The 23,802-nt window shown below is 37.6% G+C and overlaps 2 protein-coding genes across 2 annotated transcripts; both read right to left on the minus strand.

The window, feature by feature from the left end:
• Positions 1-457: 457 nt before the first annotated feature.
• Positions 458-16,064, minus strand: LOC113039467 (1-phosphatidylinositol 4,5-bisphosphate phosphodiesterase delta-4-like). The gene is made up of 16 exons (XM_026197356.1): positions 15,762-16,064; positions 14,862-14,915; positions 14,557-14,715; positions 12,012-12,240; positions 10,922-11,051; positions 10,535-10,766; positions 10,086-10,287; positions 9,834-9,978; positions 8,899-9,051; positions 6,910-7,077; positions 5,105-5,261; positions 4,894-5,010; positions 2,067-2,242; positions 1,853-1,985; positions 1,319-1,468; positions 458-1,241 (listed from the first exon to the last, which is right to left on the minus strand). The coding sequence occupies exons 2-16, from the start codon at positions 14,899-14,901 to the stop codon at positions 1,150-1,152; spliced, it is 2,283 nt and encodes a 760-aa protein (XP_026053141.1). The 5' UTR covers positions 14,902-14,915; positions 15,762-16,064; the 3' UTR covers positions 458-1,149.
• Positions 16,065-18,134: 2,070 nt separating this feature from the next.
• LOC113039468 (CCR4-NOT transcription complex subunit 9) lies at positions 18,135-23,142 on the minus strand. Its single transcript, XM_026197357.1, has 8 exons — positions 22,976-23,142; positions 22,191-22,373; positions 20,534-20,649; positions 20,338-20,447; positions 20,154-20,263; positions 19,966-20,064; positions 18,791-18,882; positions 18,135-18,590 (listed from the first exon to the last, which is right to left on the minus strand). Exons 1-8 carry the CDS (start codon positions 22,991-22,993, stop codon positions 18,422-18,424), a joined length of 897 nt encoding a protein of 298 aa, XP_026053142.1. The 5' UTR covers positions 22,994-23,142; the 3' UTR covers positions 18,135-18,421.
• Between the last annotated feature and the right edge of the window lie 660 nt (positions 23,143-23,802).

The raw sequence follows: 23,802 nt of genomic DNA on the forward strand, positions 1-23,802 counted from the left end.
TATTCTGTTTATCATTTGGGATTGAGTCTTTGCATTAAATTTTGAGCAGTCACAGACCAGCCGTATACCTCAGTGGTCTTTATCAGAGTTTGGAGATCATTTTTAGTCACCTTAGTCTTACCAAATTGTTTATTCTCATTTATAAACTGGTATAAACCAGAACCTGTGTTGAAGACAGAAACAGGAACTCCTTTCAAAATTATCTTAATTCTTTAATTAATATGGCAAATAAATACATGCATATATATTTATATATATATATATATATACACACAAGCAAAACAGACAGTTTACAGATAGTTGAACAATATTACAAAAACAGTATAGATCCAGCTCATACACAGCTTAGAAATATAAAAATATAACACTATTAGTCGAGCAGCATACGTTTAATTTAACAAATGTCTTGACATGATTCAGAATAATCTACTTTAAGTTATACGTCATCTTTGGTGCAATTTTGAAATGTATACGATGGTATACTGTATCCAGGTACTATTGGTGGGGTAATTTTCACTGCCCTCCTTCTGTATCTCTGTGTAGCCTAACTGATTCTGGCCCCTGGGGTACTTCAGGGCCAAAGTAAGATTGTAATTGAGCCCCTGAGCCCATTATCTCTGTACTTTATTCCATAGGAGCAGTTAACACACACAGTGTAAGTACCACTGAAATGTAGTGGTACGATTAAAAAAACAAAACTATTTCTATTGAAATATTTCTAAAATGCATAAAGCAGGATGTTAAGACTTGTCATGCATGCATGGTAAAAATTACATAAAAACAAAACCTAAAAACAAACCAAAATTGGATTAATTCCTTATGCAAATATAATTTTCTATTTTCCTTTTAATTTTAAATTTAAAACAACCTGGACCTATATCGCACTGAAGTTATATTTAGATACAGCTCCTTACAATCACAAAAATCTTAATAACAGTAAATAAAATGACTATAAAAGTATTTGGCGTACAAATTAACTAAATCTATAGCAACACAACTTTACCTTAAAAGTTACTTTATATTACACTTTTACTGTACTTATTAAAATGTCAGCAATCTGAAAACAAGCGTTGACTGGGAAGACTTGAAATTGTTGCATTTTTTAGTTTCTTTTGTGCGTGCGTCAGTGTAAGACAACTTTAAGTAAGTTTACGTTAGTTTAGTTATCCGGACATTAACAAATAGCGAGGAAGGAGGTATGCTGGTGCCGTCCTTAGACAGGAGATGAATGTGACGATATCCTACAAGGAAGAACAAAACATGCTGGGTATTAACAAGAGGATACATTTTTGATGAATTTGGTGGAAAGGAGACGTACCTGGCTGAATACAGGTGAAAGGAAGAGTAAACTGCCCCACAAAGTCATTCTTTGATGTTTTATCATAGTCCTCCACGACAAACCGTACCAGCGCTAATTCAGGGACGTGTATTGTGAACTGAAGCGTATCGTACCATACTGGGTTAAAACCTGCAGAGACAAATGGGTAGCTGACAAAATTTCAAGCTTTATCAACAAATGAAAAAAGTGCAACTTTAAGGCAAAGTATTGTACAAATATAATTTAAATTTACCTCATATTAATTGAAATTTTAGCATTTTTAAAAATTTATTAGTCACAGGACTAATTCAACTGCTCAAAAGTGAATACAATCATGAAAAAGTTACAGTAGTATACAATATTTAAATAATCTACGTTCACAGTGGACGTTAGCGCATGTCCAAAACCAATCGTTCGAGAACAAGATTTGTTTCAAGTTTTGTTTAGTCTTTCAAATGCAACTAGATCTCCGGTTTAACTGTGTCTAGGCTTTCTCAGTCTAGACACAACTCCGTCCTATATGTTTTAACTGACCATTGTTGTCAATGTATCTGGTTTCCTGCTTGGCCTGGTCCAGTGGTACGCCGTGAATTTCCACCCGAACGAGGGGATCAATGATTGAGCCTTCCTTGATATTTACCTTGGGAAGCTGTTGGCCACTGATTACCTGAAAAGGTCACACAGTATATGCAGGTTTAGCATATACATGTAATAACGCCAGGACATACACAGAAATTCAGGTTTGTACCTGAATAGACAGGCTAAGCGGCTTGTAACCGTCAATTTGGGGGCTTTCTGGATCAAACCTCTCATCAGTGTTGCTCATGAATGCTGGTTTCAGTACGTAGCCACAATGTCCATTCTGACTGAATAAGCCATCGTTCAGATCCATCTCAACCCCTGCGGTCTGAAAGTTCAGAGCAACTGGGAAGGGAAGAGAAGGGAATGCTGCACTTAACATTGAAAAATATTTACCACCATTTGTATTTAGTAGTAAGAGATCCTGCCTAAAAGAATGTCTATTGGAACATTTCCTATTTTTACGAATAAAGAATGGTAATTTAGGCTGTTACACTAGTGATATGTTGGCTAGTTAACTAGCAATGATCATCAACTTTGAATAGTCTTCATTGGTTTAAGGGGGTCTTGATCTAAGAAATCTAAATCTTTTGACATGAGGTCATTATACTATAAAAACAACCTCTTAATCAGAACTCAAAACTTTCTTGTTAGTCTAAAAACAGCTAATAATGAAGGCAGTCTGGCTAAACGACAGGTTGTGGAATGTGCCGTTTTTGGTCATAATAGTGTTGTTTACCACCGCCTCTGCACCCCATACTGCCTGTTTAGCCCTGCACACCGATTTGTGATAAGTAACGAGAGAGACAAACGCAGGTCTACGCCAATGCAAAGTCTGTGGTATTCCCATGGAATTAGGCTACTTTAATACTATTGCTGGTTGTTGTGACCCCAATAACATGATATTTAGCTCCTGCGATGCAAATTTTACCAGGGGTACCTTGCCAAAAAACATGTATTTTAAGCCCAGGAATGTGAGGACTGTACCAGATTTTTTACCCTCGATACACCATTTGGCTAGTTTTGAGTGACAATTGGCCTGGTCCATACCCTGGTCTATACAGAAAAAGCAAGAAAAAGATGGCGCTGAAGACAACAATACATTGTGCAGTGGCAAGTTGTGGAAAAACTTTGTGGTCGTTGCATTGCTTTCCTTCTGATCCCAATGTTAGGAAAGAGTGGATGAACTTAATGTTTAATGAAGTTCCAGACCATGTCATTAATAACTTTGTCCTTTGTTTACTTCATTTTACTGCAGATTTGTTTACAAACAAGGCACAATTCGAGGCAGGATTTTCAGATAGATAGAAAATAAAAAACAATGCTGTTCTGAATATATTGGATCCAGCAGTAATGTCGCGCCATACAATTGTGGAGTGAGAAGTGTCCATCTTTGAAGGATGTAGGTTGTCAAACATACACAAGTGTTAGCCAATCATGGCAGTGGTCTTTTACTTCCGAGTCTACAATCTACTGTAAGATTTAGAGAACCTCAGACACTTTGATCTTCTGAGATGGACAGTACACAGTGTGAGATCAGGTAAGATTCTAGATTTATGACTAACTGGTTGACTCTAGTAGCGCAGGAAACCTTCATCCACTATTGGATGCCTCCGTTGGGCCAATTCGTGGACCTTACAACACCACACCTATTCAAGCAGAGTTTACAGATGAGGTGTCACGCTGTCTGGTCTCTGTTTCCCTGAGTCTCCACTAGTGGTCTCACTTCCCCATAGGCACTTCACCGTAGGCACTACAATTCCCACAAAGCCTTGTCCTTTCATCACAGTAATTGCACTCCTTTTAATTGCACTCAGGTGTCTTTACTTGATAGTCATTACCCTGCCTATATTTACTGGTCGTTTTCTGTTTGTCTTCATGGAGTCCTTTCATTCCGTCACCCAGTTTCTTCGCCTTCCGAGTTTCCTCGTCTTCCGAGTTTCCTATTCCCGTTCCTGTTCCTTCCCTGTTTGTTTGTTGTTGGATGGATTTATGGTTTTGATCCCTGCTTGTTGGACTCTGATTTGGATTACCCATTAAAACCCACACTGCGATTGGATCTCTTGTCTCCTGTGTTTCCCTGGGTCTCCGATCGTAACATGAGAGGGGTCGAAACAGGACAGAAAATAGCCTATTACTTCATTACTAATAGCTATTATGTTACCTCAGAGAACAGTGCAAAATAATAAAAAAGGTAGTTCCCCTTTAAGATGTTTTAGCTGGTCTCACAGTGTGTGGTAGGTTAGGTTTCCCATACAAACATGTAACTCGCTGATTAACCACCATAGTATGATGCATTGTTGTGAAAACAAACTAGCTAGTCATGACTGTTTCTCGAACATCGAATCTCCATAGTTTAAAATGCATTTATATTAACATAGAATTGAAAGATATAGATTGTACTGCAAGTAAGCTTGTTTATTGTGCCCAAGAGCATATTTATTCAAGCCCATATGTCTTACTAACAAGAAATATAACTATGCTTCTAACCACAGGTCGAAGTCGGTTATGCTGTTTGCGAATGTTCGTTGAACCATGTTGGTAATGATGGAACTTGCGACCATAGTTGGCATTACGGTGCTTTTGGGAAATGCATCCCTGGTCAGGTTGGTAGTGTTCAGCTGATTTAGCCAGTTAGATGATCTCCTAGTATGACCAAATGGTAAGTGCCTAAAATTTCTCTAAAACCAACCAACTAAATTAGAACCAGCTTGATGGTTAACTACAACAAGCACATCACTTAAAGCTAGGCTGGTTAAAGCACTTTTTTAACAGGCTAGCCAGACTAATTTCTAGTTGACTCAAGAACTATTAATCACATCTGTCTTAATCACAAATATCTTATAGATGGTTATGCAATGTTTAGCAAAAGAATATTAAAAAATTCCATGAAAGCCTCATTAATCTTCGCTAGGCTAGGAATCCTTCTAAGCAAGAATCTCATGAATTATGGAATATTTACATTTCAACCATTATTTTAAAACTGGTACACTCACCAATTTGGCACCCTGCGTTCCACATGTCTTGTGGGTTGAAGTTGGATGAGTCAGTTCTCAAACCACTGGGGTAAACCCGGCTCAGTTGACGAGCATTATGGAGAACAAACTCTGCTCCTGTAGCACAGAGACATACACAGTAAGACAATACGATTCTCTAAAAAAATAATTTATTAACTGTTATGAGCAGTCAGTCTCATTTTTCCTTTACCTGCCTCCCTTATGTGTTTCCGGGCCTTAGACTCCGTGAAGGAGGATATCTCGTAAAACTTGGAGTGAATTTGTGAATGTTTAAAGCTGCTAAAGTGGACACTCTTGCAGTAAACCACACAGTCCGACAGCTCTTTAGAGAGACTCTGCTTGGATTTCTAGACGGTAAAAAAAAAGGGCTTTAACAGGTTAGAATAACAATTTGAGACTCTTCTCTTTTTCATTTTTACCTCCTTCCTAAGGTGGTTTGCTAGGGGTTGTTGGCATTTGTCAAGCTGGTCAGGTCTTTGAGGCAAACTGGCCAACCAGCTAACCCAGCTAAACTCCATCTTAAGCTATTCAAGATCTGAGAACCACTTTTGTTGTTCTCAGGAGCAAGTTGTTAAGGAGCAAGGACTGATTTTACCAGGATTTTAACTAGGTTAGCAGCATAGAAAACATAAAGAAATGGCTGTGATATTTGAGAAGGGTGCTAGCTAGATTGTATGATGTGGTTTTACTGCAAGCATTTAGTTCTGTGTCCTAAACCACTGAACCCAGAACTACCTTAACAATGTCATGACAGACGACCCTTTGGATAATAAGGCCAGGTATCCACCTGGCTTCATCTTACACTACCTTCTGTTGGATTCATTAGAGTGGTGTAGCCTAGATCAGCACTGGCAACCAAAGCCAGCAAGGGTTAATCCTTCAACATTGTACCACTGAGCAAGAGAGGGACTCCCCGAAGTAATGGTACTGTATGGCACTTAGCATAAATTTGTTAACGAAATAACTACTTAGATTAGTAATTGGCTTAAACGAGTTATCCAGCAAGAGAGCAATGCTTGTGTGAAAATGTAAAAGCTACAAATTTCATACCAACTTTTTTCCAGTTGATGAGTCAACAAGATGACTGTATCTCTCGTTGGAGAAACCAAGAGAGGTGATCCCTGACAGCAGCAAACCAGAGCTCGGAGAATCAAGTGTCACATGGTAACAACAGTGCCAGCAAATGCACATGGTCACATATCAGATAGCAGAAGACCACAGAAGATATGCAGTTTCTGTCTTAACTATCTATGACTTTCTTACTTTTTCTTGTTTTCTTCCAAAGATTGCTCCAGTGTCACCCCATCCAACTTGCATAAGTGCTTTATGAAATCTACCCGCTTTCAGGGCCACTGAGCATCTCGTCTCTAAGAATATTTTGCTACCTTCAACATGAGACAAGCTGGTCTACATTATTTAAACTGCCTACGGTCCAGATTTTTCTCACTTGAATTTGGCACAAAGTAACCCTACTGATCAGACGTGCAAGTTTCAGGGATGATCAAACCGAAGTGTTCAACATGTTACATATTTGTGTTTCAATCTTGTGGTTAAAGTCATGACAGACTGTAACTCTTACTCGAGGATGCAGCACCATGACCTGATAAGACTCCCAGTGAGACATTCAATATTTTACAATATGTTGGCTCATGAAGTAGCCAAAGAAATTGTATCCTAAATACGACCCATTATCTTGAACATTATTTCATTGTTAACTACTAATTAGCCATTTAGCTACCACTTTTACCAAGAGTGATTTAGAGTGTACTAGTTACAGGAACAGTCCCCCTCGAGTAACCTCTGGATATTGAAGGGTACAACTGTGGTAGTTTTTAAATCCACCTTTGCTGTGGTTCAGACACAATTTTCTGACATGGCTACACCACAGCATGGTTTAAGTGCAAATTGTGGAATTCATCTTTATCATCTGATAAATTACCCCTGCTTCAATTAGAAAATCTACACAAACATCTCTCCTGAAATGTATCACTATACCTTGACTCTATGCCGTATACTGTCATTGCGATGATGGTCATCATCAATTTCAGCAGTCTCCTCTTCGTCACTCACTTCTCCCATCAAAGGGTCATCCACCACCCCATTCATGCTATCCTCTAATCCACCTATCTTCTTTCCTTTCAACAGAATCTTTCCTTTCAGATCCTACACACACACACACACACACACAAATATGGAGAAGATACAGTTTCATCAGGAAACATCTAGTGTTGTCAAAAGTACCGACCTTGATACCATTCGGAACTAAAATTGTAAAAACTTTCCCTAACATCTGAGCGCTGTTGAGCAGATTCTTAAACACGGCTGATTGGTCATTGTGTTTACACACTCAACAAAATGACTGTGATTGGCTAAAATGATCATCAATTCACCAAACTCTTACACCGTGTCCTAACTACATGCAACGTGACGTTGTGAAAGGCGATAAAAGGTATCTTTTTCCATGATAATCAGTTTTTGCCCTAACTAGCCACGACGGTGATATGCTAAATTTCTACTTTAGAAATGGTTTTCTATTTCTGCCTGGAACAACAACATACAAACTATATGACAGTGATAATCTCAGGTACTGATTACGTGCTTTATTCAAAGTTAAATGTAAGTTTTAATTTTATGTTGTGTGGCATTTATAGTCGTACTGAAAACAACAACAGATTTACTTCAGATCTTGAAAATAAATAAAAGCTAAGATCTATGTTAAAACTGTGAACTCACTGCAAAGCAACAAGCATATTCCATAACAAAGATGGTATCAGTCACTCAGTATGTACATTCAGATGTTAAAAAGGTTTAATATTTCTGAATTGGATTATAAACATATCCATTTCATTGTAAAAGCAGAGTGCTTCCAGACAGACCATGCTCGCTTCTTTTTGCCTGTGATATTTGATTGATTCGGTCACGTCATGTCGGGTCTAGTGTGGACACCCAAATTGCTTGTCGCTGAAATCTTGTCACATCACGTGGACACAGACTTAGACAGAAGCACACGGGGGAGTGTTTGAAACTCATGTTTATCAGCGGATCTGTCACCCTACTATATATGTACATACTGTAGATGGATCCGCTGATAAATGCGGTTTTCAAATGCTCCCTTGTGCTTATATGTGTAAGTGCTCGGTGAAGAGCGTAAAGCGATGATCATTGTAGCCCATCACAATCATATCTGTTGAGCGCATGAACACATTGACCAATCAGTGCTGTTTAAGGATATGCTCAACAGTGCTGAAATGTTAGCAGGAAATGAATGTTTTTAAAATGTCCGAACTGAATGATATTGTGGTCTGTACTTTTGAGAACACTACAAGCATCAGAAATCTCATACAGTAAAAGACTTAAACAGTGGACACATGGACACACAAATTAGGTGTGCCTTTAATAGTGGTTGGCTAAATAGGAATGCAATGAATTTGCACCTAAACCAGTAAGATTTCCTTAGTCAGTTAGCTTTACCGGGAAGACCATGATGTTCAGTTAAGTTTTGCTAATGGCTAACAGCTATGATGGTCTTGTCAGTAATATATAGCACTTCTGCTTAGACCCTGCTGAAATGATGATGGTGGTGTGTAGGACTCTTAACTACAAGAATTCACCGGTTAGCAAGTTTTACCAGAAACACCTAGTCTAAATTAGCCTTGACAAGCAAGGCAGTGCATGCTAGTCTGAGATGGTCTTTCTTAGCAGGGTCCTTGGATTTAATAATTCAGCGTGGCTATGTCGCATGGACATATATCATATGGCTGCTGCCCCAGGTGAACAGCTAGAGAAAGTGAATGTATCCTGGAGAGGTCACATTCTGAACTCTGATACAATGTCTGCTCGTGGGTGGAAACTTCGAGATCTTTGACTCTTCAAGATGAATGACCAGTGCTAGACTTTTACTGCTCATTAACCAGCAATTAAGATGACTCGTTAAGTAGATGTACTTGTTTAGGTAACTGCATCGATCCATGCTCTCCGGCTCACCTCAGGAGATGGTAGACCAATGGGAAACTTTCCATCTAAAGGGCTTTTCAGCAGCTTGTCTCCCAGGATCTGGGTGAGGTGTTGTGCCATGACTTTCTGCTGCTCTACACTGCAGTGGTTCTCAATAGACAGGATGACAGGATACTGTGATGCCTGTGGAGGGGAGAGAGAGAGACTGTGTGTGTGTGTGTATAAGGGATGGAGTGAAATGGAACACTCAACACAGAACTGCAGTTCACACACTGCCAAGCAGGGGTCGACTGCCCTAGATCACATTACACCGAAACAGAAGGGCATGGTGCCGTGGCTCAGAGTGAACCTGGCCCCAGTCTGTCAAATACAAGCTAGTAAAGTACTTTAAACCAGTTTAGAAGGCTCAGAGATGAAGAACGTAACCAAGAGGGTTATTTAAAGTATTAAGAATTATGGACATGTATTGCTACATGGTATTTCTATGAGACATCACCCCCTTATAAAAAAAGTACTGTGGCACCAAAGTATAGTAATAGAATCTACTGACAATACTATGGTATTTTGAAATATTCCATTCATGTACCATGGTATTTACATAATGCTTTCAAAAATATTATAGTAAAAGTCCAAAAAAACTACTATGAATTTTTGTTTGCCAATACCTTGGTATTCTTTGACACACCTATGGTATTGTCATCTGTTGCCATCACCATATTGTGGTACAGTATTGTTTAAAGAAAGTTATCATGGTAATTACATGTTTCAAAATGGTACCATGCTAATAAATTGCTGAACACTATCATAATGCTAATACCATGGCAATCATTACAATGACATATCTAGTACTGTAGTATTACCATCTGATAACTCCACTATGCCATGGCACAAACACAGAACATTTTTGTTATGAATGTGCAGTTGTAAAAGAGTGAATGAAAACAAAGCCATAGTTTGAGACATACTTTAAATGCATAGTCGCCCAGCACAGTGACAACATCCTTGAAGAAGATCTTCGAAGTGAACGTGTGTCCATGGTAGACAATTGGTTCTCCATTTGGTCCATCCCAGCAGTCCACTTCTACACATCGACAGCCACGTTTCAGAGCACTAAAATACAAACATATAAGTACATATTTATAAATATAAAGAATAATCAAAGTTTTAAGAATTAAAGGCAATGCCTACTTAAAATAAGTTTTGGAAAACATGTGTACCGTATATAGCCTTCCACACTGCTTTGTCCCCTGATTTGGTCTTCCAAAAGGTATGTGTTATGAGAAGATGATATGAAGTAATGACAAAGAGGCTGAGTCATGTCCTGGTAGAGATCCACCATAGTAGGGTTGAAGATAGAGCCTTCTGGTGAGGTCAGGTACATCAGAAAACCATCAAACGTCATCACTTGTAGCATTCTTGCTAAAGGAACATAGGGTAAACAAATGAATGCATTGAAAGTTAAGCCAAGAACACAAAATGCAGCATTAGGATACCTGGAACTAAAAGTTACTGAGTCTGAGAAGTTTGAAAGTAAAAAATTTGTTTTGGATAAGAACCAAAACCACCAAGGATGATCTAAACAGATCATTGGCAAATGGATATTAAAATACAAATAACCTAAGCTTTGAAGAAACTTGAGAAAGAAAAGCACAACCATGTTAGTTACCTGTGTCTGAAGGTTCATAGCATTCAATGAGTTTTAGTGCATACTGCTGAACTCCGTCCCTGTGTAGCTGCTCCTCCTGTAAGAAATCTTTCAGATCTTGGAGTGTCAACTTTTGCCCATCGGCCGAATATTCCTGAAACACTCGCAGGACGTCCTCACGCTGAGTCAACATCTTATAGAACATCACAAATTCATCATCTTCAAGAGTTCCTGATTGAGACTTGTCTGCCATCTGCAGAACAATAGAAGTTCCAAAATGTAAAAATACAAACAACTGCTTTGTAATAGATCACCAAATAACGTCTAGTGTCAAAATGGTCTTTGAACTGAAGCTACATCAAGTGGCACAATAGAAAAACAGAAGATTGTCCATAAATGTGCAGTTACTGTAAAGAGACGAAGGGCGTGGTGCTCGTTCATGTCCACATTCATCATCTTCAACAGATCTCGGACTTCCTTAAAGTTCATCCGTCCATCTCTGTTTTTGTCTGCCCTTTTAAACCAATCACAGATCCATCTGGAAACAGCATTTAAGGGAAAACTGAAGTGGTTGGTATGATTTACCAAAGTAGAGTTCTTGTCAACTGATTTTAGGGTTATGTTTAAGAGCTGGAAGTTAAAGGGATACTCGACCCCAAAATGAAAATTGTCATTAATCACTTTCCCCCATGTCGTTCCAAACCTGTAAAAGCTTCATTCATCTTTGGAACAAAATTTAAGATATTTTGGATGAAAACCACGAGGCTTTTTACTATCCCATGGACTGCCAAGAAAGTAACACTGTCAGAGTCCAGAGAAGTATGAAAGATGTAATCAGAATAGTCCAGAGGTTATGAGCTGAACGCAGGAAGCATATGCTCTTCTGTATTAGTGGTGCCACAAGGTTGCGCTGTTTTCTTTCAAACGCTGCCTGCGTTCAGCTCATAATCTCCTGTGCTATGGAGATGAGGAGAGAAACAGAAGAGATGAATTGTTGAATAAAGTTTTTTTTGTGTGTGTGTGTGTGTACAAAAAGTATTCTTATCGCGTCATAATGTTATGGTTGAACCATTGACGGCATATGGACTACTCTGACAACATCTTTAATACTTTTCTGGACTTTGACAGTATAACTTACTTGGCAGTCTATGGGACAGTAAAAAGCCTTCCGGTTTGTGATTAATGACAACATTTTCATTTTGGGGTGGAGTATCCCTTTAAGGGCTCCAACTAGGGGTTTGGACTTCAATCCAAGCATAGAAAGTGATAGGGTTATAACTTTAAGAAAGAGAAATGTTGTCCCAGGAACGTGTCCAACTTGCATTAATCATGTTGCATAACATGGAGTGAAAGCCGGTAAATGGATCAGACGTGCTGCAGTTCCAGTGTATATAACTGTCCTTTAATGCCTTTATAGCCCACCTGAAACCTTGTGTGTGTAAGATGGACAGAGAGTGGAATGATAGACATGCAGATAAAGAGTGACAGTGAAGGATACTGGTCTAGTTTCTCTCTCTGCCCCATGTTCTCCAGGTTATCAATGAGTTTGCGTATCCCTTTAATCCATGATTGCGCTTCGCCTGCTGATTCAGCCACTAGGTCCAAGTTGCCTCGTCGACCACGGAACACAAGGGTGAAGCAGCGGTCAGACGGGAACTCGTCAGCAATGCTGAGCAGAACCTCAGATTGGTGCCCTTCCCGCACAGCTTCCACATCACCCACAGAAACTATAGAAACATATAGAAAAACATTTACTTAACCATCCCCTGAACCACAAAAAAATGGGGTTCTTAACTCTAGCCCTGGAGGTCCATGTTCCTGCGGAGTTTAGCTCCAACCTGGATAAAACTCACCTGCCTATAACTTTCTAGTGACCCTGAAGTCCTTTGATTTGAGTGATCAGATGTATTTGATTAGGATTGGAGCAAAACTCAGCAGGAAGGTGGACCTCGAGGTCAATAGTTGAGAACCCCTGGCCTGAGAGTTGGAGACAAGACCAGACCATTATTTGGCCTATCAAGACTCAGACCCATACAAATGCAACATTTATGTGGTTTCAAGAGATTTCAACACCAAAATAAAAGAAGATTATGACTCAAATTTTGACCCTCACCCAAACTCTACATACAGTCTAGAGCTAGGGCGTCCAATCCTGCTTCTGGTGGGCCAATGTTCTGCAGACTCCAACCAAAATTAAACACACCTAAAAAATCTAATCAAGGTCTTTGCAATTACTACAGACTTCCAGGGAGGTGTGTTGGAGCAAATTAGAGCTAAACTCTGGATGATGCTGAACCCCCAGGAACAGAACCTGGCCTAGAGCAGGGTTGTGCATTTTTATTCCTTCACTGCATTGCAGTTCACTTTTAGAAATGCACTCGCAAACCTCCCTATGCACTTACCCTCAGAGAAATCCCCACCGCCATTTTGAAGTGTGTTTCACTTTGTCAAGTGGATGAGGGAGGTTTACATGGACATACCCTCGACCCCTCGATTTTGACAGGAAGCGAGTCTGCTTCATATGCACAACATGAGGCTGCTCTATAGACCACAATGCAACATCACGATGACGTCATCGCAGATCGCATTTAATTTACCCCCACCCCTAACAACTCTGATATAACAGCCCGAGCATACCTATATACATATAGAATGCTGCACCAAACAAATTCATAACGGGGGAAAAATGTTAACAATAAACCAACTCCACAGCACATTGTAATGGCGCTTTTCCACTGCGAGGTACGACTCGGCTCGGTATGGCTCCAGCTCGGTTTGCATTTACACTGCAGTTTAGTACAACTTTAGAGAGGGCGGATTAATCACATCGTTACTGTTGCACCAACCTCTACTGCCATGACTCGTGAAAAACTTTTTCATTCCATATCGCCCCATAAAGCTCTGGCTGGATCTGCTCCTCTGCCTTCAACGAGAGGAACATCTGCACTTCTTCAACAGATAACGAAACAGCCATTTTTTGGTTGTTAAAAAAGGTGAGCTCGATCAAAACTTTAGCGCTCTATTCTTCGCTGGCTGTGCTGGTTTAAATGTATCAGTTCTTTTGTGTTTGTCTCGCAAGTTCAGTGACACAGGTAGTGACGATTCTCTCCAGCTAATCCGTGATCAGCAGAGTTTACACATCACTTTTTGGTAACGATACGGTTGAAAAACCTCCCAAAAGTGAACCATACTAAACCATACAGTGCTGTATCATGCAGTGGAAAAGAGCCAAAGGTGAACAAGGGGTTAAGACGTTCCAGTTCAGCCCATTCCAAGGGTTCTGCCAGAAGCGGGCACCCATGCAACATAATCAATGATATACATCCGAGTAAACAAGACGGAGGGAAGTTAGAACTTCAATGCAGCCCTGGAGGGCCACCACTGTCATGCAAAGTTTAACTCCAACCCTAAACAAAGACACCAGAACAAGCTAAGCAATGCGTTCAAGATGATTAGAAAACTACAGATTCAAGATTTAAGATTTTTATTCGTCACATACAGGTGGGTGTGTTTGAAAGTTGGAGCTAAACTGTGCAGGACACAGGCCCTCCAAGACTGAAGTTGTCCAGTGCTGATCTAGGGTTTTTGAAAATACTTTATATTTAGATGGCTGCTATATTTATGCCTAGAGTAATGGTGCAGTTTTTCTTGCTCTTGGAGGGCCACCTTTCAACTGAGTTTTGCTCCAGCCCCAATTAAATAAACCTGAATCAGCTAATGAAGGTCTTCAGGATCATTACAAAATGTATAAGGGTGTGTTGTGTTGCAATTCTCCTCTCCAAGCCCTCTAGGAGAAGGACTGGACACCCCTGGCATATGCAATTCTTCTTGTTAAACGTCATGTTGCTTTGGATAAATGACTAATAATTACAGCTAGTGGATTTACATTTACATTTATACATTTAGCAGAAGCTTTTATCCAGAGTTACTTACAGTGCATTCAGGCTATACAGTTCTTGTTTTTTTTTTTATTACCAGTATGTGTGTTCGTTGGGAATTGAACGCAGTGCTCTACCATTGAGGATCTTGTCAGCACTACTTACAGGTGGAGTGTGCATTTCCTGCTTTCTTGCTCTTGTACCAGATAGTCATGCAGTCTTCTTGTAGACGGAAATAACGCTGCTTTTTCCATGTGCGAGACTTGATTTTTCTCATCACTGTGCCAACGTACATAGACTTTAGGTCGTCATCAGCCTGGATACCTGAGGAGTAAGACAGTACAGGAGACGAAGAGGGTGAGGAGGGGTCAGACAACAGGTAATGCACCTGATCCAGATTCCTAGCACATTGTAAACACAAGCTAAAAACACCCCTTGCCTTGCATTTTTCCCCCATAGTTTCAACTTACGTAGGCTCCTTTCCGTAGAAGCCATTTGTGGTTCTGTCATTTTTTAGGTGTATCCTGTTTTAGAATAAAGAGAGAGAATATATAAATGAGTTACATTGCATGAAGCGGAGTAAAGATTATTAAGAGACATCAAACATTTCACAGCAAATGGTTACACATTTATACAATAACGTTTATGCCTGTAAATTTTAAAAACATGCATTAAAAAGGTATACTTGGGACATCCCCTTATATAAAAAGCTAGATTTTATATGTAACAGCATAATTTTATTAATAAAAGCATAACACCATCAGCAATCATTTCAAAAGAAAAAACACAAACATTGCAATTGTTTTTTTTTTTGTGAATATTCAGATACTTGTGTATATATAAATTTTTTTTTACCTTTTCACTGCTTTTAAACAAATACATATGCACACCCTCAAACAAAACTTTTCCCTAGGTATAAATGGCTGTTAGTGAAAAGCCCCTGGACATCTGGCTTTAATACAGGGAACCGCACAAGAGCTGTTTCCTCAGACTCTCTAATGTTTGTACGGATCTGATCAATGAGAAAGCATCTCACACTTGCCTTCAAATACTGTATACTAAAATTAAAGTAGGAAAACTCATCTAAAAAAAAAAAATGACCTCAAGATAGCCATGTTTTTTAAATGTACTTTTAAATGTATTTCATGTTTTAATTTAAATATTTTCCATTAAAAATACAAATAATATAAATAACTACTATATAAAAGTTCAATGAATATATACAAGTATTAAAAATAACATTTTAACTATAAGCAGAAAGATAAAAACAAGCACCAGTTACGAACAGGTATCCTGTAAAAATACTTTCACAGCCAAGGAGCTGAGAACAATAATAATATTCAGTATCTCAGGGTTAAAGGAGGTCTTACCCTCTGTGGGCTCATAGTTGGATCTGTATTTGAGCTTTGAAGAGGAGCATAACTCAGGAGAAGCCGGTGTAATGTGGCCCCCGCTGCAACAGAGCCGGACTGATTGTCCACATCTCACCAGAGCTGATCGTACCACAACACACCTCCCTCTGACGCACGACACACACACACCCACAGATCCACAGCAAAACACGCGACTCGATGCCTACAAGGGCCCCTTGTCCTCAAAATACACCTTCTGTCTCCTCTCTGTCTTTGGGAGTCAAAAACTTCCCTTGTGTCTTGTGTCTCTCTGTCCACTGTAAACGTAAAACAAGGGTATGTCAGTTTTGAGGTAGAAACACAATCCGCCACATTGCGTCATTGGAGGGTTGCATTCCTGTGGTGTGACAACTAAAGCTTTAATCCTGACCAAATAAACGTGCAAATGTGAGACGTACATGTGCCTGTATAGATGGACATCTATAGAGACATCTATCCGACATCTGCAAGACATATTTTTTCTAGTGTTTGTAAATATCAAATTCATCTATTAGACGATTCCTATCAGTTGTCAATAGATGTTTATTATATTTTATGCTTTGGTTTGAAGGCAAACAACTTTGTAATATGTAATATCTTAAATTGTGTTTCAGATACGAATGAAGATTTTACAGGTTTGAAACGAAATGGGGGTAAGTGAATAATGACAAACAATTTCGGTGGATGGAGTAAACCTTCCTTGCAGGTCCTTGCACAACGAGTATGAAATTTTCGATTGGAATTTTTGCACGTTAAAAAAGAAATACCTAACGTTATGCCAATCGCGTTCCACACACTGCTTCCGAAACTTTCATCCGTCACAAAAAAATGTAGCTAGGGTTTAATTTTCTGAAATATTTGCATTTGTAGCCTACATTTTGAAAGGTGTTTTGACGATTTAGAGCCACCGTGACATTCTGTGCGTGACTGATTTTGACTAGTACAAAAAAACGTATACAAAAATGTTGGACTCCATGTGCAAGGACCATTACAGTATAAACAGCACTCCCTCTAAAAATGACTAAGCAGCATAACTTAACTGCATACATACGATCAAAGCAACTTAATGTTCATAACATTTTTAAATGTCTTCATGGCGTGTTGACAGCCATATATCGGACACTGCCACCCACTTCCAGTCTGCCTCTGAAACACGCCTCAGGGAGTCTAATGCATGCTTGTGGAGCACTCAATAGTCTATTGTCTACACTTGGTCTCTCTCACTGGGGCCCTTTAGTGGAGACCCCAGATGATCGGATCAGGTTACTTACGCAACCAACAGGGGATGAGAACCTATTAGGAATTAAAACCTTTTTAGGTTAATTTTGAACACACTGTATTAAAAAACCAACTCGTCTGAAGCACATTTGCGTCTATCAAGGGGTCTCGTCGGTCAAATTCATTTGAACCTGGCTTCATCTCCCATTCATCTCTGTCCCTTCCTCGTGTTTCTGTTCATGAATAAAACACAGCCGAGCTCGATGTCCGAGCTCAGTTTACACACACAGCACTGGCTTCTTTAAAAGGGGGTCCCTGCCTAACTACTAGTGCCTGGAGCGCTTCCAGACTCCTATACGCACACACGCCGACGAACACTTTCCATTGCAGACATCGCCCCAGTGAAACTCTTACCTTGTGTTTAACGACGTATCCGATCGTTCATTACACAATAATGATTACTTAGCAACTAAACTCAGCTGACCGTTCGCTTGATATGATGCTTGTAATTGGCACAAGAACAACTATACTGGATCTCAGACTAGATTTCACCTTTTAGAGAAAATGGGACATTATCAAGTTGTAGAGATGTAGAAAATCGAACAGCTAACAGTACTTTTATTATACAAATTATAAACATACTGTTAGCCACTGATTCAGCACAGGTTACACTGCATAAAAAATAAATGATTGCTGATTTGAAAACATATATTAATATAGAATTTATAGCAGCAGATGAGTGTGTGCTTGCAGACGATATCATTTGCTGGTGTGGACTCTAACATCTTCATAGTTATCGTTCTTGGTGTGAACGGGACTTAATAGTACGTGTGTGTATATATATACAGACTTTTTACACTAAATGTAATCGTGTGTGTGTGTGTCTTTCTCTCTCTCTCTCTCTCTATATATATATATATAAACTTATTACCATACAGTAATTATTATTATATTGCTATTAATGTATTGAACAAACTATGTATCTATTTTTTCACATCCTCAGTTTCATTCCCATCATTTCATAAAGTCGATTCTGAATAAGGTCTTTAATTGTAATTTTAAAATTAGCCTGAAATATTCCTGTAATAGCCAAATTCCTCCTTAAGATCAGAAAGGCAGCACAGCAGACGGCAATTTCACTAGACATTTCCAGTGGCATGACACTGTTTATTTAACAGCATTCAAAATTACACATTTTCGTGATGAAAAACACAGACAAAACAGTCTTTCGATTCCGTCAAAAGGATGTCGAGGAAAAAGAAGAAAACACTAACGATGGATGAGACTGACTCTTCCTCAGTCCAGCAGAGTCCCAAGTCAATTTTTAATATCTCGAAACAAACCGTGAATGCGGAGCACCGTTTCAGAGCTTCTTGGCTAAAAAATATGAAGTGCCCTTGTATGGGATACAGTCTGATGTGTTACTGAGGAGGTAAGGGGATGCCCCGGGGGTCCGTGACCTGCCCTTCCTGTAGGTTTTTGACGAGCTGAGCGAGCCAGCGTTTGGTGGTGGAGTCGTCCTTTAGCACTTGAGCAAACGTGGTGTCCTTCAGCTGGTCGGGCAAGCACTGACGCAGAGCTTCTCTCGCCCTGAGAGACACAAAATATGATTTCTGTCATTTCTGATCTTCCTTATTTGGAGTGATCAATCACACTGATTGAACTGAAATGATTCAGCAACACAAACAGGATTCGAATCTTTGCCAAACTGCAACATTTGTGCACCTCCTGCAGGCCAGCACTGAGCAAGAAGCTCCAAAAGCAGGGAAAATATTAGTGGAAAAAAATACCTGGAGTTGTCAGAAAGCCGTAAATAACAGCGCACGACATGCTTCAGCAGGCGAGCCGAGGGCTCCTTTGACAACTGAAGAACCATCTTCCCCTGCAGGACAAAAAGAACAAAAAAGAAAGAAATACAAATAAAAGTGTGTGATGTTAAATCAGTTAAACCAATAAATGCAGTTACAAAACATTTTATAGAATTAAAAATATTATCGTCTTATTTTTGTTTTTATTAGATTTTTTTGTATAATTAAATGCAAATTTTCACATTATTTTTAATTTCTTAATTCCTCAGTTTTTGTTTTATTCTGAAAAATTACACTTTCAGTTACATGTAAATACTATAAATTGTATTACTTTTCTCTAATTTGTTCTAATTGAAACTTGATGGAGTATTTTACCTACAAATATCATTCATCTTCATCCAATTTTTTTTTATTCTTTAATAATTTTATTAAACATTTTTATTTTCTATCAACAAATGGAAAATATTTTCCATTATTATCCATATTTTCATTTGTTTTTGTTCTCCAAAATGACACACTGAGTCATTACATATGAATATTACCATTATTACTACATTTGCCCCTTCATTTTTGTAATATTTCAATTCAATACTGGTATGTTTGATTATATGTTCAAATTATCTCCATCAAATGCATTAATTTTCATTTAAAAAAAAAAAGTTAAAAAATTATACTATATTTGTATTTAATATATATTTATAATATATTATTTGTATATGTTTTATTATATATTATGTGTGTGTGTACATATATATATATATATATATATATATATATATATAATTTATTTAAATAAATGTATAATGTATTCATTCATTAAAGAAAATGAAGTTACAATTTATATTGCATTTTTATTTAACATTTATAATATATTATTTGATTATTAATTATTATTTTTTAATAAAGTTATGTATGTATATATAGATGTATATATATATATATATATATATATATATACAATTTATTTTTATTTATCAATGTACATTCACTTTATTATTAAAGTTAAAGTATATTATATATGAATATAGAAAATGTAAATATAGAATTAAATATAATAATATATGTATTTATTATATGTTTAAGTGTCTCGGTCTATCAGTATCAAAAGTCAGTTAAGCATAATCAGAATTGTGAATAAGAGGAATATAATGAGTCACCAGTATCATGGCAACATGTGAAAAGCGTTCGTAGGTCTGGCAGATATAGGCAAGCCCCGTGTCATCCAGGAGGATCTTCTGCAGTATAAATGTGGCCACCTGAAAGAGCAACACACATCCCTCCGTCTAAATGTGTCAACACTCAGATAATCACTCGTGTTATTTGGTGATATTTCTTGCAAGCGAACCGTTTTGGAGAGCTCGCTGCCGGACTCCATGATGCGCAGACAGAGAGGAATGATTTCTGTGGTCAACAGGAAGTTGATCACCTCTTGCTCATCTGTTTTCACTAGTGCACCTATCAGACAAATACATTATGATACACACTAAAACAATGTTTGATATCTTTTCTGTATTAGCCGCGTTTCTTACCGATGACACCCAGACTTGTGAGCCGCAGGTATTCGAAGGGTCGCGTTTTACTGACCGTGTGCAGGAAGGGATACAGAAACAGAGGGATGTGAGCTGCCAGGAAAGCAGAGCTGAGGATGAGAGACACAAATACAGTCAGCGTGGCACAGGATTAACAGTAGTGTGTCATGTCCTGTGTGTAAAGGAAGTGAGTTACCGTGTCTCTACGTGGGAGGCCACACACTGCAGCAGTGCTAAAGCGTTACACACTCGATTAGACTGATGTGCTGTCAGTGTAGGGGGGTTTATCGATGGGTAGATGTTCACAATCTCCTGTAAAAATAAAACATTAAACATTAAGAACACCTTTTTTGATATTAAATCTGAGATTTGAAAGTTATATTGTTATTATTTATTGTATGTATTATTTTTCCCCATTATACTTTTTCTAATATTTGAGTTAATGTGAATGACAATTTTGAACTAATTCTTTTTTACGGTCAAATGTAATTCATTTTCATCCCAGAAAAAAAAGCTTTGACAATTTATAAATACAAAACATATACTTTATAGATAAAAAGGACCATTTATTTAATAAAGTTATTTTTGTTTGATTACATTTTTAATTCGATTTTCATTACTTACTAATATACTTTAAAAATTCAAAAATAATGATAATACTCAAATAATTGGCACATACGGTGTATTATAAATACAATCATATTTGCACATTTTCACTCTCTAAAATTTAACATAATAAATAATAATAATAAATCTGAATAGTTTAAGATCTTTTTTTCTGTTAAACAGCATTAAAAAAAATTTTGATCAAATTTATAAGCTGAAACAAATCAGCTAACTCAATAAAAAGGAAGATACAAATAACTTATATATATATTTGTAATTTTCTATCATTGAATGGAAATTGTTATACTTTATTATACTTTTTCATTAATTGTTAATTAATTAGTTTTGATAATTTTATTATTATTATTTTACAGCCAAATGTCATCCATTTTCATGAAAAAAAAATATTTGGCTGAATTCTGAATTGAAAAAAATCCATTAAATCAATTAAAAAGCGATAAAAAATAACTTTTTTCCCATTTTTGAATTTACACTTTTTTTTTTTTTTACATACTGCATTTTCCTTGTTAACTCATCAGTTTTAATTTTCTGTTCTCCAAAATAATACTTTCCTTTATTAAATTAAATTAATTTTAAAAATGTATGCATTTAGCAGATGCTTTTATCCAAAGCGACTTTCAATGCATTCAGGCTAACAATTTTTACCCATCATGTGTACCCGGGGAAGATGTTAATTATTAGATGTAAATATTATCACTTTATTAGAATTTAATATTTGTATTGATTTTTTACACAACTACAGATTTTGGTTTAGGGCTACAGAGCTGTAATTGTATTTAAGCGCTATTTTATAAACTACAGTTTAAATAAAATGACAATATATGTGATCCTGGAGCACAAAACCAGTCTTAAATCACTGGAGTATATTTGTAGAAATAGCCAAAAATACTACTGTATGGGTCAAAATGATTGATCTTTCTGATTGATGCCAAAAATCATTACCATGTCCCACGAACAAAATCATGAACACAACCATGTTCCATAAAGATAATTATTTTTTTTGCACTCTCAGATTCCAGAATTTCAAACAGGTGTATCTCAGCCAAATAGTGTCCGATCCTAATTGAAAGATTATTTATTCAGCTTTCAGATGATGCATAAATCTATAAACCCTTATGGTTTTGTGGTTCAGGGTCACGCATATAGACCTAAATGATTTCCAGAATTTCCCTATAAAACACATATTGAACACATGTTGATCTGAGGCTGAAGTGGCAGTCAGGCACCTGCAGGAGAGCTGCTATAGTCCCGCAGGAGTGCCAGAGCATCGGGGCCAGGTCGCTCACAGACTCCCTCTTCTTGCTGAGCTCCAGCAGGGCGTTCTCCCGCGTCTCGGGGCTGGAGAGCTCGTTGATCCACTGATAGATCTTCTCACGGTCCACCTGTGTCAGACCAGCCGTGGTTACTGTCTACAGGACACAGTTCACAGACAGACAACTCATCACTTCATGTATATTACAACTGTTATTATTAAAATGTATGCGTTCTGTGCACCTTAACTGAAACGCCTATTTTATATAATCAATTAATTCTATTTTTGCCTTGCTTTATACACTTGCTGTTTATTTATACACTTTGTAATCTTGTAGAATTTTTTTTATGATTAACGTTATTACTATTATTATACACTGGATTATAAAACTATTTCCACAAGAAACCGCGACAAAATCAGACTAACGTTACTCATGTTCTGTACAATTAGCTTCTTTAGTATAAGTTAGTTAGTGTACAACTATTAATCACACATTCAATCATAACTAATAACAACGCGTGTTTACAAACAGTAACGTTACACGAAAATAACTCAGTAGACCAAAAATAAGTTACTCCAATAAATATGTAAACTCACTCTAGTGCGCAAGATATTTAATCATATCCTAACACACACAGCAGTGCGTGGATGAGGTTTAATACATCACCATAGTAACTGACTGCATTAGCTTTAGCCGTTAGCTCTACGAGGCCACTGAATAAACTAGCGTAAAGCGCCGAAGACCCCGCCAAAACTCACCGTTCCTGTAGCCAACATCCTCCCTATCACTTTATTGTGACCTCCAGAGTAAAAGTGAGCTGTAGTAGTTAAAATAAAGAGAAATAAATTCGGTTTACATGAGCAAACAAGCTAAGGGAAATCAACCGCCTTCCGCTGCTGCTTCTTCTTCTAAGGTTCACTTCCGGTTCTTCTTCTTCGTCGTAAGTTTATGGCGGTTAAAAACAGATCTAGCGTTCATTGCTGCCCCCAAGCGCACTCTGTTACTGTTCATCACTGTAATGGTATTATTAATTGCATAGATAGATAGATAGATAGATAATAAGATATTATATATTACATTATTATTAAAAAGAGAAATACTATTATTAGATTATTACAATAAAAAAGTATTGTATATTGTAATATTATTATAGATAGATAGATAGATAGATAGATAGATAGATAGATAGATGGATTGATAGATAGAGAATAATAAAGAATAGTAGATTATTATTACATAGTTTAAAATAAAAATGACTATAATAATTATTATTATATTATTACAATTGAAAATAATTGTATTATTGTAATATTTCTGAAAGGAGATTTTTGTTTGATTATTTTAGAAAAGCATGTGAATACAGGCCACATAAGCAACTGTTTTTCTTTGTTTCTTGTTTTTTGGAACTTTACACTTCTCACTCTTGCATAATGTCAGTGTTACAAGAGGGTATATGTGTACCATCCAAAAACACGGGGAAGGGGTAAACTGTCCTCCTCTTCCAGCTCTTTGGCCCCTTTCTGGGTCATTCATTAACCAGACATCACGGCCCCTGTTTTCTGGACATGACGCAACGGTCTGAGTG

Source organism: Carassius auratus, chromosome 22 (assembly GCF_003368295.1).
Source record: "Carassius auratus strain Wakin chromosome 22, ASM336829v1, whole genome shotgun sequence".
Lineage (NCBI taxonomy): Eukaryota > Metazoa > Chordata > Actinopteri > Cypriniformes > Cyprinidae > Carassius > Carassius auratus.